At 39.3% G+C, this 12,700-nt stretch overlaps 1 protein-coding gene across 3 annotated transcripts in view; it reads left to right on the plus strand.

The window, feature by feature from the left end:
• Positions 1-12,700, plus strand: part of tacr1a (tachykinin receptor 1a) — a 40,394-nt gene that overhangs the window by 9,248 nt on the left and 18,446 nt on the right. For all 3 annotated transcript variants that reach the window (XR_006098247.1, XM_042422309.1, XM_042422310.1), the window contains exon 2: positions 4,957-5,151. Coding sequence is in view for 2 of the 3 variants with exons in the window: in XM_042422309.1 (XP_042278243.1) it covers positions 4,957-5,151 (195 nt within the window). In the remaining variant the exon portion in view is untranslated. The remainder of the gene's footprint in view (positions 1-4,956; positions 5,152-12,700) is intronic.

Here is a 12,700-nt window from a genome sequence, read left to right on the forward strand (position 1 = left end):
CTAGCACTGGCTGCCCATGCTGCCTGCCACCTTGTGAGAAGGTATCCTATTGAGAGGAATCAGATATTGCCCACAGACAGATATTAAGATATGAAGCGCAAAGTCTCAACGGTGTGCTTTCCAAGATGTGAAATGAAAGGCAGAGGAACAGGGGGAGCCGAGCTCTCTCTCCCGACAGATCCATAAAAATGAAATAGCTCTCAGCTTTAGCGGTGGTTGCTGGGACATTAGAATGCAGAGACCGACTTTGTTAGGTGAATAAAAGGAGTGTTCATATTGGGTTAAGCTGGAAGAGTTAGAGTGTAGATTATACTCTATTTGCAGGTAGAAGACTTAATCAAGCATAACAGATGCACTCAAACTGAACCACGGTGAAAATGGATGAAACAGGATTTGAATGAGCAGATCAGACGTTGGTTACAAAGCTCTTGCAAGTAATTCTTCATATTTTTTACAGTTAAAACGTTTCAGATTGACTTCACTGTTGCTCTGAAGGATTCGTTGCTTTTTTCACAACTTTTCATGATTCCATATGTTTTCCATAAATTCAGGTTTCTACTCCTACTGGGCAGAACACCATATAATGTAATATAATAATGACATATTAAATATAATGTAGTGTGTGAAGTCAGATAGAAAACACTCAGTAGGATTCATGTTAAATGACTCACTATCAATCAGTGATATAACCCTGTCTCCTGTAGATTCACTTCTTATGACACTAAAACAATGTTCAGTGTTAATGCAGGAATAAGTGTGAGATATATTACAGCACATTGACGTCACAGTGCAGAACAGTATTTACCAGCAACCTCACTGCCTTTAGTTTGTGCCTGTCCTTTTCATTTTGGATCTTGATTCATTAAGATCCAGTGTTTATTAATCTTTTATTGAACAATTTAGTTCTCTTGGTTCTTTTGAATTGTTAAAGACTAATGTGGCAAACATCTAGGTGACATTAGCAGCATTTTATCTGTCATCGCTTTTGATGGTTAAAATGACAAACATCACTGGTGTCAGTCACGTACCGTTAACTTCATGACAGTTAAAAGCTAAAATGAAAATGTCTGTTAAAGCTGCTCTCTGTAAGTCAGTGTCTGTACTTGTCACAGTTAATGAGTGAAAAGAAACACCAATCTACAACCATGAGTGGACTTTGTATGTGTTTGTATGTGTTTGTATGTGTTTGTATGTGTTTGTAGTTCATTAAGACCAACAAAGTGGTGATTCTTCTCCACAGATATGATCTAGCTGATTGCATCACATCAACTGTAGCAGAATCTCCTTCCTAAACTTATTAAAGCTTATCAACTTTAATAGTTCTGTAACAGGAACTCCAGTATTTAGAGCATGTGGCTCATGAAAAATAAGTTTCATATCTTCTGCTGCTCATCTCATTTTCAGGTTGTAGCTACAAGTTGTAAAAATTAATTAGGCTGCTATTAAAATCTGTAGTGTGTCTGTGTTGACTGTGGATCTGAATCATTGAGTTTTAGGTCTTTATAACTTTAGTTACATGTTAATATCAAAAGCTAATTAGATTAAATTAGGAATTCAAAAGGATTCAAATTTGATAAGCAGATTTGCATTCAGATTAAAATGCTATTAAATCCCAGTTTTCCATCAAAACACATGTTGCTGAATGCAAAGTAGCTGCATGTGAACACATTTTTGTAGGCAATAAAGTTCTGACAAGATATTGTATGTGAAAGCCTGTCTAGTCTGTCATCACCAGTCCTCAGTCATGACAGGTTAAATGCACATTTTAGCAACCAAACTTATACTCTGGCCTGGTGTCCAGGATGTGTTAAATGTGTACATAGTGCTTGTATGCCAGCGGGGATGATGATGATGATGATGATGATGATGATGATGATGATGATTCGGGCTGTGGAGCGAGCAGGCCGCTGTCCTCTGCAGGTGTGTGTTTGATTCTGACATCGACAGCCTGACTATGACTCACCTACATGAAGAAAAGCCACACGGCTGCCAGCGCTGTTTGAAGCGGAGCCAAAATAAAGCCGAGGCTGTGATCTCCCATTTTCTACAGACCGCTGGGAGCATTTAATTTCAAAGGCGTCCTCTTGTTTCTGATATAATTAGAGTGAGAGTGTGCATTTAGCATATTCATTTTGCTTATTAGTGGGATTAAGCCTTTAATTAGACCTCTTTGGCACAAGACGGCGTTCTAGAGAGCCAAAAAAATAATAACACTAATGTCAGTATAGACATTAATAGAAAGAGTATGTGATCCCAGACTTTATACAGTTTAGACTAATAATATTTTACTTCAGGGTCTTTTTTTTTTAAGTAACCAGTTTATAAATGAAAAATGTGTCCCTGAGTTTACTGAAATGATTTACAGCTTCTACAGCTTCCAGCTTATTGAGTTGTTTAGAAGAGAAAACAATGTTCAAGAGATTTAAGTTGAAGTAAATCAATACAAACAAATCTCCTGATGATCTCAAGTCAAAAATCAATGCTGGGGATAAAAATGACTGAGATAAGATATCAATGATTTTCTCCTCAGACCCTCACATGTTGTATTCACACTGAGGGGAAATGAACTCTCCTGATGAGGCTCTGTGTTAATGATGTACGAGGTCATTTTAAGTGCTCACGCACTCCATCGTCTCTCTGATTAGGGAGCATGATTATGATTATGTGAAATCATTACTCAGATGCTCATGGGAGTCATCTGACCAGAGTTCCCACAGTGTTCTTCATCGCAGACTCTTCTTCATATTGCACCGCTGCTGTTGGTTTCTCTCCACTGTTTCATGATCCTGTTCCTGTTAAAAACCAGTACGGCAAATCAAAGCTTGCTGTGTTGTTTGACCTCTAAACTTTAAAGAGGTGTGTGTGTATGAATATTGTTTTCCTGCAGGTTTTGTTTCGATGTGTAGTTTGAGTTACTCTTCAAAAGTCTATTTTAAGTTTATGACTCTTATACAAACGACCATTTTTTACACTTTGCTTACATCAAGGACATAAATAACTCGATCGCACACTGAACAATGAATCCTCCATCTGTGCAGCTCTATCCTCTGGTTACATTTAAATATGCTGACATGAAAAATCAGATTTGTTGAGTTGGAGATTATTGACAATGTGCTGCAGTCTGGGCTTGTTTCTATAATATTTAGCTTTAATAGATTTCTAAGCAATGTAAGTGTTGTAATTTAATTACTGTTTTTATAGTATTGGAGTCATACTTTTAAATCAGATCACTACATCCTTGTATATTTGACACAGTTGAATACAATGCACATTTAATCTAAAGGTGAGTAAACTATGATCACTAACTAGTGACCACCATAAAAAAAACCTGTTAATTGATTAATATTTGGACAGTCAAACATTTAGTTGTGTTGGCTCTGTGCTGTAGGACTACATGCTGACTCACAGCTTTAATGTGTTTAATATGAGCATGCTTGTACCCACAGACATGAGCAGACACCCAGAAAATACATTTTATACTACTGATTTGTTTTTCCAATTACGTTTTGAGGAAAACATAATCGCACCCTTGATTGTGTTCACTGGCAAAGTGATGTTTTTGTACTTCACAGGAGTTGTATGGAGGCAGTCAAGGTGGATTTACAAAGCTATACAAAGCGCCGGCCATTGATACTGGAGACCAGGGTTCACACCTCTGACCTCCTCTTCTCACCTCTCTAGCATGTGGTTAGGTTGCTTAAGGTTAGGGAAGGATCATAGTACATATATTGTGTTTTATGCTTCAAGTCACTGTTGACTTCAGTATTTTCCCACCGTAACCAACTGCTGTAGGTGCTTAAACATAAACATAGAAAATGTTTTTATGCTTTAGTTTCTATGAGTGTCTTGAGAGCAGATATTGCAACCTGGCAGAATATGTTCATTAATAACATTTTCTCATTATGTTGATAAAAAACTGCCTTAAGCTTCACTTCTTGCTTGTTTTAGTGGTACGTCCGTCCACTCAGGTGACACACATGCTCAGTTGAACTGAGGTTGGCTCACTGACTTGGCTAGTCAATAACATTTCACTGTTTAGCCTTAAAAACTCTTCAATAGCTTTGTGTGTATGTCTATACTATTCACCCAATATGGATTAGACCACCTTCAAACACCCTTAAAGCTGAAAGTCAGCACCTTGTCCTTATAGTTACTGTTTAAAATCAAATGTTCTGGAGTACAGAGTCAAAATACTAGATGCTATAGTTCTATTTGTAAGGAATAGTTCAACATTTTGGGGAATATGCTTGTTTACTCTCTTGCTACGAGTTAAATGAGAAGATTGATTCCACTCTTGTGCTTCTACAGTAAAGATGAAGCTACTGCTAGCAACCGGTAAGCTTGGCGGTAATTATCATTTTTACATTTCAGTTTTTGTGCGGATTGAACAACAAGATATAACATGTTAATTAATGAGCTTTAAAGGTGCTGGTAGGCTTTGAACAGAGTCATGCTAGCTGTTTCCCTAGCTGTTGTAAGCTAAGCTAATCTTCTGGTTGCTCTACCTGGCTCTAGCTCCATATTTAGCACTCTCAGACTTGCAAGTGGTGTGTTTTCAAAAATGTCATACATTGTCACTTATCACTGTACTAGCCTAATACTTTCTTACTTTCTTCATTGTACTGAAATGTACAGCTGTTTAACATCCGCTACTGTTAGCTTTGCCCCCTTAATGGGATCAGTTCATGTTGGTGCTTTCCAACCAGTGATGTGTTAATCAATCATACAATAAACAAGCGATCAAACAAACTCCTTCATATCAGAAGTGATGGTGACTCATTTATGTCTTGCAATAAAATGCCCAAATCAACTCAATTTTTCATCACATCCAAACATTTCACCCAAATGTGTCCAGTCAATGTAACAACATAACAACATCTAAGTTATGGTTTGATTACTCTCCAGGTTCTGCTCATCATCGCTGCATCATCGTCTTTCCTTCTTTCCCCTCTGCAGGTACATGGCCATCATCCACCCTCTGCAGCAGCGCATGTCATCCACAGAGACCAAGGTGGTGGTGGCAGTGATCTGGGTCCTGGCCCTGCTCCTGGCCTTCCCTCAGTACTACTACTCCAACACGGACCAACTCCCCGGCCGGGTGGTGTGCTACATCGACTGGCCCGAATACTCCGTGTGTGACTTCAAAAAGATGTGAGTCTCTCTGTGGAACAGCTATTGAAATAGTCAACAAGCACTGTTAATTACTTTTGAATTGGCAGCAAATGTGGGAGTATGCTGTTTGTATTCAGCGTAAATGAGAGCGCGACGCGGAAAAGCACGGAAGCTTTTTGTGCTTTGTAGTGAATAAATTGAAGGCACATCATAGGGGACGTGTGTTCTTTCTCTACTGAAAATATCAGCGGTTAGACAGGAGAAAAGAACGATTAGATTTGATTGAGGCTTTACTCCACCATCCATTTTCCATTTGTAATTCTACTACAAGTACTAAGATGAAGGAAAAATGTATATGCTTTTCAAGAGTGCTTTACTGAGCAAAAATAACAAGACATAAAACCAGAACAACAACAAACAACTATGAATAATGCATAAATTTTAAAAAGCAATTTCAAAGAATAAAAAGACAGTCTGAGCAGGTTCAACCACAGCACCATACTTTCCAAATGGTTTTAGTTTTCAGCTTTTTCCCAGAAATGTGTCAATCTTAGGTTTCAGTATCATTTTCAGCATTCTAGTAAAAAATATGTTGCTAATATTTGATGAACCTTGATCCATTCAGTTCCACTTGATTGCTTGTTTATTTAGTTGTTTACAAATCAATGCTCCCCGGGTCAATACAATGATTCACACTTAGTTCAGCTTTTCATACTCATGTTAGCTCACTAGCCTGTGTCCATGGCTTTTACTCTCACCTTTAGCAAGCTGCAAAACAAAAGCCTCAAGTCTGGCAGCACTCAGGCAAACATTTTCTCCTTGTAACGTCAAAGCAGGATATGATTTATATGAAAAGCCTGATGCGAACAAGCACCTGTATCCCCACCTGTCATACTTAAGCTGTTTATCAAACCAGAATATTGAGGACGTGCTATGTATTTTGGAGGAATGACCCAGTGTTTATGAGTATTATTCATTATAACTTCTTTAAAAAGCCAGCCAGCCATCTGACTGTGCAATTTTACCTCGACTCTATAAATGAGAGAGCCTGTTCAATAACCCCTTAAGTAGCCAAATACAGAACTGATATATTGTTATGCTTTTAATTGCAACAGTTTTAGAGAGTTGAGCCAGAGGACTGCACAGAATATAGATATTTAGGCTATCACCAGCACTCAGGGGATTTTACTCCTGAGGAATACTGAGTGTGTTTCTGAGTCACAGTCAAGTCTGATCTTTTACTGTATATTCAATAGCTCATTTTCTCCCTTAGAATACAGCACTGTGCTGCGTTTTGTTTGAATTTGTTCTTGTGCAGCAAAATACTATATTTCTTCGATGCATTTTTAGCCATGCTGGGACGGCAATGTTGGTCTGTCTGCCTGAAATATCTCAACAACTATTGGTTAGGTTGGCACAAAATGTGGAACAAACAGTCATGGTGACCAGAGGATGAATCCCACTATCACTAGTGATCTCCTGACTTTACCTCTAGTGCCACCATGAGATGAAAGTTATTACTTATCTAGTTATCTCTAGATCTACTCTATAAAATGGCACAAAATGACTTTGATGATCGTCTGACTTTCCCTGTAGCTCCACCAAGAGTTTTTAATGAAATTGTCTGTACAACTACTGAAAGGATTGCCATGACAGACATTACATGTCACCCACAAGATATATTGCCTTAACTTTGTTGATCTGCTGACTTTTCCTCTAGTGCTATCATCAGGTACCTGCAAAACTAAAGACATTCCCATCAGTCTCAGCTGCACTGTGTTTAACACTAAACTAAGAAGGTGAACATGGTAAACATTATACCTGCTTAACATTAGCATATTAGCATTGTCATCGTGAGAACTTTAGCATTTAGCTCAAAGTGCAGCGTCATAGATCTGCCAGCATGGTTGTTATGATATGCCCACTGTAATGGGACATTTAGAAGAAATGTCTCAGAAAGGTGTCAGCGATGTATGAAGTACAAAATCACTCTAAAATTGTTTGTCAGATTATAAAATGTTAATGTCAAATACATTGCTCCAAAGTGGTGAACCTAGGAGAAGGAATCACTGATCTTTAAGTAATACAACATTGAGACAGACCATTATTTTTCCCATTGGAGGGTTCAAGCACACTTTGGATATAATTTTAATCTCTGTCAGTGTCATACAGGGTTTGCAAGAAGCTTCCCAGACACCATTTGAATTATTGTGATGCAATAGGTTAAAAAACAAGTACTAAGAATAATTTACTGACACTATCTGACCCTGGTCTGGCCACTCAGTGACAGTCTGGGTTGACAAGTCACCTTTCCTCCAGATATTATATTTCCTTTGGCTGCTAAAATAGAACCAAAGGGCTGTCATATCATACCAGTGACTAAACATTAATGTGAATCATTTTAACACTAGTATGTAAGCATTCCTTGTGCAGCAGAAATGGCAAAAGCTGTAATTGCTGCCGAGGCGCACCAATTTCATCTCCCCTCGCCCCGTGACCTACGGTGAAAGAAAAGGCAAGAAAAAGTATTGTTGTGCAAATGCTGGTGTTAATGTTCCCCTTGCATACACTGAAACCTTGCTGTGCAAGACAAACTTCTGAAGCTGCTTTAGAAAAATAGAATAAATGCAGCATGCCTGGAAGTGATTTATTCACACTTTGTGCCACCCCCATAACCTCCAATTACTTCCATTTGTCTTTTTATAATCCCATTGGTATAACTGGCCAGGACACACATGAAGGCACAAATACAGGTACACCTCCACAAATGCACACACAATACTAGTTCAGCGAACACAGAAAAACACCCACGCAATGACGCACATGTGCAGGCACTCAGACACACAGCAGCGTGGCTGCGATCACAGCTCTGCTGATGGCAACCTTTCAGCTCATCAGCAACAGTGTTTACTCTGCACTGCTGCCAGCCTGCTATTGCCTTCCCGTTTTACTGCCTCTGTCAGATTTCTCCATGGAAATATAGTTTGTTATGAACAGTGCGACAGCAATTTCATTGTTCATGATGGGATCCCTGTTGCACTTATTACTTTTTTAATGAAACTGTAATCAGTGACACATGGGAGATGAGTGTGAACACAGTAGTCATTCAGCTCTGCTGCTGAAGCTGTAAACGACATATCTGATTAAGGCTGACTCTGGGTCAGGTCCCGTATGTCTTTCTTTCCCCGGCATTGCCCCACCAGCGTCGTCGCTGTCTACAACCTGTCTGATGGCCTGTCTGCTGCCTTCGCAGTCAGTGGGAATTAACAAGCAAAGTCTCATAGGAAGGTATTAATAGATGACACTGTTTGTGAATGCACGCTTACATAGTTGTTCTGCCTCACCACACAAAACACCCCTACATAACACACTCTCACCTACACTGACAGCCACACACACTTACACACAGTCAGCAGAAGATCAGAAACCTTCCCGCTGGCGTCTCTGTGCTAGAGCCTGCTGAAACTACACCTTCATTTCCACACTTAACTTGCACACACACTGACAACTAAGACTACTACAGACTTTGAAAATGGCATAATGATAAGCCAGAGCTGACTGAGGGCTTGAGAATCATTATGGCTGTAGAGTTTCTGGCCTCTTTGAAGGCAGCAAAGGAACAAACAGTGAAGACATAACACACCTCGGTAAATGTACATGTGGCCATAACATTTGTCCAAAGTAGCACATATCACATAAATTACAGTCTAATTGTTTGGACCATACAATGCACCATACAGGAGGGATAAAGTATGCGTGTCAGTATGTGCTTGTCAGATAGTCGACCAGTGTCTGAAACTCCCCACCCCCCACACACCTTTATGACGTTAGAACTGGGGGAGCTTTCCAAAACCAACAACCCACTATTCTTGCTCACTTCACACAGTGATTGAACAGAGGTGTGGAGGTGAGTAGTGAGCAGGGTTTGTGTGCACACACTACAAATGCCTTCAAGGAAAATATTGTATGTCCAAAAGTATGTATTGTTATCCCTATATTTAAATGATTATTGCTCCACACCTTTCTCCATAATGGCCGGCCTTAGACCTGGTCAGACATCACATCATACAAACTAGTTCATTTCAAGTATTATGACACCTAAACTCTCCTGTCCTGGATAAACGTGATTTGTTTTCAGGGGTGTAAGAAATATCAGAACAGGACTTAATTGAAAAATTGTTATCTAATCTAACAAATCCTGGTTCCAAGTGCCACACCACAATGGTTCTGGGGATGGCTTTCACCATGAGATGATGGACCTATCATGCATGGTTACAGCTGCACAGTGGGGGAGGTGTTAATGGTTTGGGCAGCATTGCACAAGCTCCATTAATACCTTGATGCCAGAGCCGGCCTTAACACGAAAGCACACCAGCTTCTTCCATTCATGGCCATTATGTACCCTCAAGGGATTGGGTGCTTTTAATGCCTTTTGGTGATAGTGCAAGAGTCGTCGGTTAGGGGAACATTCAGGTGGATGAGCTGACGACCACAGTCCCTTGATATCCACTTAAACCTGTCGGATGAACTTAAAGGCAGTCTCTGAAGGAAGGAGCATCCACCTATCAAGCTTGTGCACTTGTAGTTTTAACACAAGACACCACAGGTACATTGTTGTGTTACTGCCATGACTTGTGGCAGCTGGTTCAATGTGGTCTTCATTGACTGACTTCATTGACTCTCCTAACCCCTAAGCAATGCTCTCCAACCTAACCTCTAACCCTTACTCTAACACAAACCTTGATCCAAGTTCTAATTTTAACCAAACCAATGACTCCATTACAGCAGTGAAAATCAATACAATTAGCTCAGTTTGGAGAGTTCTCCTCATCTTTTTATCCTTGAGAGAATATTTGTTTATTATAAGAAAAGAAATACAAGAACACGTCTTCAACATGGATGTTGAAGAAGGACACACATACACAGAGTGGATACACATATTACAGAAAATCGATACATACAGAGGAAATCACAGACTGAGCACACCTTGTCCTTTGTGGTCCCTTAACACTAAATTGGGCTTCGCACAACATGAGCCTGTTATTAGTGCCAGTAAGGCAGTGTGGAGCAAGGCATCCTGTTACCACCAGTATTCTTTTGCCTCTGCTGGCAGGCAAAGTCAAAAGAACAGCTGCCTTTCCTCCCAGTGCACACATTCATTAATTATGTATACTGATACAAACACCCATATGTTTAAATAAGCAGGCGCATGCACAGTTTAATTATGCATATCACATGCATTTACTTCAATAACGTGCACTTTATCTCTCATAGACTGTACTGTTGAATAGATGTTGATATAATATTGAACCGAGCGTGAGCTCAGTCACCTCTATTTATTGTCATTCATTCAATATTTGCTTGGCATGTTTGCATTGGCGTCCATGTTCACACTTGCACATTCACACACACTCCAACAGCCAAGAAATAAAGACATGTGAAGCATGTTTGTCTGCTGGGGAAGACAAGAGGCAGCAGCACCAGAAATTAAAACAATATAAGTTACCGTGTATAATTTGTCAGTGCGTCCGTGAGTGAGGTTTTATTGATTCAGTTTGTATGACAGCAAGGCGACATAGTGCAGCTTCTATCCCCTAAAGCGTAATCCATCAGTGGGAGTAAGGGTCTGCCGGGGCCCTCTGGGGACACAGGCTCTGTCAGGGAGTTATTACAGGGTTCAGCCAGTCTTGGCTGACTGTAAATGAGAAAAACTGCATGCACAGAACTTGTGCTCTCCTGATGTGTAGTAGGACCAGTGCAATCCTGGGCCAGGGGTCACCCCCATCAATTTACTTCACTGCAACAATGCTGCTGTTCCCCTTTTACTTTAGAGTGTGTTTGGGTCTTCAGAGTTCAGCATTTAAAATGTTTTATAACACGGAACCTCATTTGTTCATTTAACTGTAGTCATTAATTCAGAAGTTCAGTTTACGCCAAGTACTTCCAAGCCAAGTTATAATTAAAAGTCCTTCTGTTTATGGTCAGGTTCACAGTATTTGCAGCCTTAAAGAGGTTTTCTTGTAAGTGTCTTTGCTGGCACGTTACTGTTGCCAAATGTCAATCAGTGAAACAGCATGAAACCAGTGACAAGAATGTGTATCAAGCACGTGCACCCTAATGTGCACACATGTGATCCAAACAAAATGAGTGTCCACTCCCAAAAACATTGCTCCATTAGACTACTAGTGGTCAAAAACTCCACAGGTACCAGTTTAAGTTTTATTAAGATGTAGTAAGGATAACTTTATAAAAATGTGACATATGATTTGGACTGTTTATGGATGAAGTTTGGTTTGCTGGAGATCTTTTCACAGATCTATTATAATGTGGATAAGCAACAATGTATTGTATATTTTTTACGTTCACCCTCAAACTGGTTTTGCAGTCACCTAATCTGATCTGAACATGTGACATTCACTACATTATTACATGTTGAAGTAACCTTCAGCTGTACCAAGATTAGATAAGTCAAGTGCTCAGACTTGAGTCTTTTGTGCAGCATTATTCTGTTTAGTTTTATTAAAACATTTTCTCATTTACTTCAGGAGAGTGCATATAAATTACAGTCTAGACAAGTTTAATAACCTTTGTTTCAGGTCATTGCTGATATCTAAACAAAAATAACTGAACTAAAATAGCATTGGTTTCCTTCTATTATTTGTTTCCTGCAGTTGAAATGCACATGTAGAAACCTCTAACACCAGATGAAAAACACAAAAACTGGAAATATAATAACTGAAATAACAAACCACATTAAGAAGCAGCTTTGAGGTCCTGAGTTTTAAATCCTGACCTACATCTGTTTCAGCTGTCAGAGGTTCACACCATTAACCAGATGATCCCTTGTGCTCTGAATGCAGGACATATTTTCCAAACTATGAAGTGATTCTCCAAATACCATTGCACTGTCAGCAGTGCTGAACTTTATAAAGGCAAAGAGGAATAACAGAACTGTACAACAGAACCACCATTTCAATCCTCAGAACATCGATGGTTTAGCTACCAGTCCATGCTGGGAACATTTGTTGCATGTCGTTCTCTCACCTCTAATTTCCTTTTATCTCTCCTCTGCCAACAAGCAAATAGATACATAAAATACCCTAAAAAATTATTTTAAAAGAAAAAGGGCGTTCCAAGACTAAGAAAATAGTTTGAATAAAACTGAACTGGAGAAAATAAATACAAGAGTAAAATTATTTAAAATGTTTGCTTTTTATCAACTGATTGGGGGTAAAGAAAAAACCTCTAGTATGCTATTCTAGCAGTATTATTTATTGATGTAATCAGTTTGGTCCCTTTTGGTAATCTCTCATCAATAACACATTTTAGCTGCTGGATTAATTTTGTTGTGACACCAAAATCCAAGCAAAGGCTCTTTTTATCTTTGATGGCGCAACTAGTACCAACCATCATACCACCTACAAAGCCACTTTAATCATGTAAATCAGCAGCATCAGTAAATGAATACATCATCTCTGCTTGATTTACTCCTCTACCTCATGATTCACAGTCTGGAGGAGTACAAAGGAAGGAGCACTTCAGAAAGAATACATATGCCATTCAGACGGACACTTTTATCCAAAATGAC

The sequence above is a fragment of the Thunnus maccoyii genome, chromosome 9 (genome assembly GCF_910596095.1).
Source record: "Thunnus maccoyii chromosome 9, fThuMac1.1, whole genome shotgun sequence".
Taxonomy (NCBI): Eukaryota; Metazoa; Chordata; class Actinopteri; order Scombriformes; family Scombridae; genus Thunnus; species Thunnus maccoyii.